The sequence below is a fragment of the Cajanus cajan genome, chromosome 8 (assembly GCF_000230855.2).
Source record: "Cajanus cajan strain Asha chromosome 8, NIPB_CcT2T_4, whole genome shotgun sequence".
In the NCBI taxonomy this organism is placed as follows: Eukaryota; Viridiplantae; Streptophyta; class Magnoliopsida; order Fabales; family Fabaceae; genus Cajanus; species Cajanus cajan.
The window spans coordinates 50,139,398-50,145,873 of NC_138524.1; the positions used below are offsets into that span (position 1 = coordinate 50,139,398).

A 6,476-nucleotide genomic window follows, 5' to 3' on the forward strand; every position below is an offset into this window, starting at 1 on the left:
AATTCAATTACACTATAATTACTTGTGGTAGGACAGTTTTATCTTGTATGAACAGAATCAAATTGAATTTTGATGTTTATCTTGTCTGATACTGTTTTTTGGAACTATTTTGAAGCAGTTCATTTGTCCTTATTAGTTATTTTGTTCTCTTTCAATTTTTATAACTCAATCATTCCCTTAATTTGTACTACTCCAATTCTTGAAGAATCCATGATATACAAAGCAAAATGCTAATAAGTACTCCTAAAATGAGTTAAGGAAATAAAAGTAAAAAGTATGTAATGTAAAAATCATTTATACTTATTTTTTAAATAATTATAAGAATTTATTAAATGCTTGCAGTAGTTGGAAAAGATTCAAACTCACATTGAAGCTAATTTCATTGAAGCCCATTCATTTGGAATAGAACCAGTGAACCAATTGTATGCAAAATCTCTGTCCACATAAGGAAATTTTTTGGAAATTCTAAAATCAAAGAGTCACTGAACTATTTAAAATGTTTATATCTGGAAAGAAACCAAATCAATTTGTGAAAACTCATTACAATTTTTTTTCAGTAAGAAACTATAAGTAACGTATTTAAGTTGCTCATACACTTCTTGGAGAAAAGGTAGCTTAGCCAGTTGAGGTGGGAGTATGCTAGGTAGACTAAGGCGCTTGAGACTCCTAAAACACAGAAACAGTTCATCAATCTTAAAGGGGATTCATTAAGTTGCTCATACACTTCTTGCAAATTTATGTTGACATTACTTATATGTGGATTTAGATAACTGAATTAGGAAATTTAAGAGACAACACCACAAAAACACATCCCAATAACTTCAGAAAAGAGATATGAAATAATTTGGTAGTCATACATACATCTTCACAACATGACATACCGTATAAAAACTGCAATCACAATCAATGCTTCTCTCTGATTCAGCTGGTGGTTCACGATTGGAATCAAAACTGCAATCACAATCAATGCTTCTCTGTAATTCTGATAATGATGATTGGAACCAATAATGTTTCTTTTTTTTTATTAATCATTTCTCACATTGAGACTCAAAATCATTTCAGGGTGACTTAGGATATCTGTACCTTGATCTGTACTGAAGAAAAGGAAAGTATTGTAGTTGTGCTCACTTTGCAATTAAAGGAGGTCGCAGGATTTCTCAAACAGAATACCAACTTTTGGTATGTGAAAATTTCCATTCCCAATTTGTTAATTTGATTGAGGCATCTAACCGGAAATGATCTTAAGTTCTTTTAGATCATGGTAGTATAGTGTTAAACATTATTTTTTGGTGATTTCAGCTGTTAATATAGAATAGTGTGACAAATAGGTCAATCAATGTACATCTTTGGATGTTGCCAAGGTGGGAGAACTTATAATTTTATTTTTTCTAGAAACATAAATCCTCCAGATTCCAGAATTGTCATTTTTAACTTTCTAGTTGCACAGGGGTGTGTTGTTTCTTCTTAGTATTATATATGGTGCTAGAAAGAATAGTAATTTCCACTTGCTACCTCCTTAATTAGTCCTTGATATACCTTTAGTATAAAACAGGAGCCCTCCCATATGGTATTTTTGCCAGAATTGAACCTAATAACAAATGTTTAAGAGACCCAAATCTTTTTGACTCGAATTGACACATGTTGGTTACAATTGGGTGTTGGAAATCAATGTTTAATAGCTAAATTAATGTTGGTTACAATATTCAGGATCATGAGAAAGTAATATTTAGATTGATCACTATAAAAGTATTAGAATTAGAAGAAACCAGAATTTGTATATAAATCACTATCCATTTTCATTTGTACATATAACTTTAAGTGTGCAGGATCAATGTTGTTGATTTCTCACAGTCCATATCCCTCTTTTGCACATATACTTTAGTGATAGGAGGCTTGCTATTCAAGGAGGCCAATGTGGAATAATCTGATGTTCATGATATTAGAAATGGGGAAAACAGAATGACCAGGGGAGAGAAGAAACCGCTCAGCCCTTTTTAATCCGCTGAGCGCTTTCCTGCTAGCATGCGGCCCTAAAACCGCTCAGCCCTTTTAAAAGGGCTGAGCCCTTTTGCTCCCAGCAACAGCTCCTTGTTCTATCCTTCAAAATCTGCATAATAAAGAGAATTTCTATAAGAAAATCATCACTCCAAACAATGTTTTCAGTTAAGAACTCCTTTTTGATTCCATATGTATTTGCTAAAGTTTTATCCTTATATCCCAAAAAATTGTGCTAGATAAGTGTCTTAAATTAATGTTTGTATCACACCATTTAGACACTTATCATTGTCATCACCCCAGAATTTGTTTTTTTTTTTTTTACTTTTGTTTTGTGTCTTTTGTGAACTTGATTGCAATTGTTCAGTTTTGTTTTGTGCATAATGTCAATATCTCATTCTCGCAGTTTCACCTTCTAAACCAGAGTACTATTCTTCATCGGTTTCCTCGTATATACAACTCGTCAGGTACTTATACAATTATACACACTTTTTTTTTCATTATTGTTATGCAATTTTCTGCTGCATTTTTTTTTTCTGATTGCATTTTGTTTTCGAGTTTTGTTGCTGGTGCTTGTGTAATTGTGTTGATTGTTGAAGTGGATTGATGAAGTGGATTTTATTTTTTTTATTTTATTTGATTTGAATTGTTTGACTGTTTTGAATCTGAGTTGCTATTAGATATTTTGGTGCTGGTTTTCATTTTTTATTATTGTTATGCAGTTTTTTGTTACATTTTTTTTTTCTGATTGGATCTTGTTTTTGAGTTGTGTTGCTGGTGCTTGTGTAGTTGTGTTGATAATCGAAGAGAAATTGTTGTTTTTTTTTATTTTTTTTATTTTATGTTTTAATCTGTGGCGAATCTGAGTTGTTAGATATTTTGATGGTTGGATCAAAATTGGGAAACCAGAATTGCCTAATTAAAAATAGGAAGACCAGAATTGTTTTATAGGTTAACTGCACATATACTTGCTACATGATAGGTATTTTTCTTCCCTTTTCTTGTGGCTTTTCTTTGGTGGTCTGCCATGAACTTTTTCAATGCCAAAATACTTTTCTCTTTTTGGACCACTAGGATAGCGTTGCCCAATTGCATCGGCACATGGTTCTAAATGACTTTAAACTGGTTAAAAACCAGTTTACCCCAACAGATTTGAATATAGCGTTGGTATGCAAAGGGCATATGACAATATATTTAAATGTTATTAATATATAGAAGATGAATTCCATTCCAACACCTTTGTCTTTCCACATTCTAATATATTTATGTTATAAATATACAGAACATGAATTCTATCCCAGCAAGTCGTCAATGGATGTATGATAGAATGTATATGGGGAGAAGAGGTTTAAAGGAATCTTTTGTACACGGGGTTGAAGAGTTTATAAGAATAGCTTGTCAACAACAAAGCTATATTAATGAAGGGAAACTTAGATGTCCATGTGCTAAATGTCAGTCCACAAAGATTGATGGTGTTCATACAGTGAAGGTTCACCTTTTCAAGTATGGGTTCATGCCGAACTACTACATTTGGACTGATCATGGTGAAGAGATGGAAAATGTTGACAATAATCTCATAGGTGCTTCCAGTATTGGTATAAATGCGACCGAAACTGAAACCTCTAACTCAATGCATCATATGATGTGTGATGCTCTTAGGCAACATGGGGCATTTGACATACTAGAAAATAATAACGTGGAAGAGCCTCCGAATGAAGAAGCACAAAGATTTTACAATCTTTTATCTGAGGCAAATTGTCCATTGTATGAGGGATCATCAGAGTCTAAGTTATCAATGTGTGTAAGACTTTTAGCATGCAAGTCTAATTGGAATGTTCCCGATGAATGCGTCGATTTTATAACAAAAATGTTGTTGGATGTGACTCCTGTGAATAGATGTTTGCCCAAAAATTACTATGACGCTAAAAGATTAGTGTCAAAATTGGGACTGAGTGCTAGAAGGATAGATTGTTGCGTACAAGGCTGCATGTTGTTTTATGACAATGATTATGGGAAAAATGATGGTGCATTATTGCAGTGCAAGTTTTGTCATATGCCAAGATATCGTGATCGCAACACTGGATCAAGCACAAAAAAACTAGTTCCAGTGAAGACGATGTTTTATTTGCCAATAATTCCAAGGTTAAAACGTCTGTTTGCATCAATGCAAACAGCTGGGCATATGTGTTGGCATTATCAAAATAGAAGTACCTCTGGTGTTTTACGTCATCCCTCAGATGGTGAAGCCTGGAAGCACTTTGATCGAGTGTATCCAGATTTTGCAGCCGATCCTCGCAATGTACGACTTGGTTTATGCTCAGATGGGTTTAATCCATACATTCAATCAACAACTCCACCTTATTCTTGTTGGCCGGTAATTGTAACCCCATACAATCTTCCACCTGAAATGTGCATGACAAAAACATTTATGTTTTTAACTTGTCTTATACCTGGTCCGCGAAATCCAAAAGCAGCTATTGATGTGTATCTAGAACCATTGATTGACGATCTTAAAAAGTTGTGGATTGGTGTCCAAACCTATGACATTTCAAAGAAGCAAAATTTTATGATGAAGGCAACATTAATGTGGACTATTAATGACTTCCCTGCATATGGCATGTTGTCTGGTTGGGGAACTCAAGGTAAATTGGCATGTCTACATTGCATGGAGCATTCTAAAGCCTTTACATTAGAGAATGGCGGTAAAAATTGTTGGTTTGACTCACACCGAAGGTTTTTACCCACCAATCATGCATTCAGGAAGAACAGAAAAGCGTTTATAAAAGGCAAGGTTGAAACTGATGCACCACCACCTACATTGACACCCAATCAAGTTTGGCAAAGAGTTAGGGATTTACCTTTAGTAACAGAAAATCCTAGCTTGCCTAGGTTACAAGGATACGGGGAGTCACATAATTGGAGGAAAAGAAGTATATTTTGGGATCTTCCTTATTGGAAAGATAATATTTTGAGACACAATCTTGATGTGATGCACATTGAGAAGAATTTCTTTGATAACATATTGAACACTGTTATGAATGTCAGTGGTAAAACGAAAGACAATGAGAAGGCACGGATGGACCTAGCTTTGTATTGTAGTCGACCTGACTTGGAAATGAAATTGCAACTGAATGGGAAAATGTTAAAGCCAAAAGCAAATTACACTTTACCTATGGAGGAATCAAAGATACTTTGTCGCTGGATAAAAGAACTCCGTGTTCCAGATGGTTATTCATCTAACTTGGCAAGATGTGCTGATGTCGAAAAGGGAAGGATGCATGGCATGAAAAGCCATGACTGCCATGTTTTCATGGAGTGTTTACTTCCTATTGCATTCAGTTCATTGCCAGTGCATGCTTTAAATCCACTAACTGAAATAAGTCATTTCTTCAAAGACTTGTGCTCTACCACATTGAAGGTTGAGGATTTGGATAGGATGGAACTAAACATTCCAATTATTCTTTGCAAATTGGAAAGAGTATTCCCCCCTGCATTCTTTGATTCAATGGAACATCTACCTATTCACCTTGCATATGAAGCACGACTTGGTGGTCCAGTTCAATATAGGTGGATGTATCCATTTGAAAGGTACTACAATTATCATACTATTGTGTATAACTAGTATTGTTCAATGTTTATGAACCCTAACCTATTCATATAATTTTATAGATTTATGGGAGATTCTAAGCGATCAGTGAAAAATAAGGCGAGGGTTGAAGGATCGATATGTGCATCTTACATACACCGCGAAACAACTCATTTTTGTTCTCATTATTTCCACAACTCCACGTTGTCATCGCAAAGTTGTAGAAATGAATTGGAAACTGAAAGTGATAGGTGTCCATCATCGTTGTCCATATTTAATCAACCAGCTCGTCATTCTGGGAAGCAAAAATCTCATTGGTTAAGCCAGCAACAATGGAAGTCAGCCCATGTTCATGTTTTGATCAATTGTACAGAAGTTAAGCCATATCTTGAGTCAGTATTTTCCAACAATTGATTTTGTAATATAGTAAATCAAACTTTCTTTTTGAACTGACCACCTCATTCATATTTTTTGATAGTTCATTCCTACAATTAGAACAAATAAGTGAATCAACAGCTCCTTCTCGCATACATGATGATTTCCCCAAGTGGTTTAAGGATCACGTACGTAGCACAAAATTTATTTTACTTTAACATTACTTATATAAAACATAACAAATACTTTGTTGAATATTGTAGGTTTACAATGAACCTATAAGCGTCAGAAACCAACACTTGAGAGAATTATCACTTGGTCCGTTCATTGAGGTTAAAGAATGGCACACTCTATATGTGAATGGCTATAAATTTCATAACCATGAATGGAGTCAAGGTAAAAAGACAATAAATAGTGGAGTTTATGTCAAAGGGCTTACTGAAGGAGGTGATGATGACTTCTATGGGGTCATCCAACACATATATGAACTAGAGTACAATAGTTCAAGTTCACCCAAGAA

General features: G+C 34.5%; 1 protein-coding gene across 1 annotated transcript; it reads left to right on the plus strand.

Annotated features, from left to right (window-relative positions):
* The first annotated feature begins 3,280 nt into the window (after window positions 1–3,280).
* On the plus strand, window positions 3,281–5,235 carry LOC145950500 (uncharacterized). The gene is made up of 2 exons (XM_083061592.1): window positions 3,281–5,136; window positions 5,220–5,235. Exons 1-2 carry the CDS (start codon window positions 3,281–3,283, stop codon window positions 5,233–5,235), a joined length of 1,872 nt encoding a protein of 623 aa, XP_082917718.1.
* The last annotated feature ends 1,241 nt before the right edge of the window (window positions 5,236–6,476 follow it).

What these genes read in the sequence shown, in the direction of transcription:
- LOC145950500 (XM_083061592.1), top strand. Translation starts at nt 3,281, where the DNA reads ATGAATTCTATCCCAGCAAGTCGTCAATGGATGTATGATAGAATGTAT.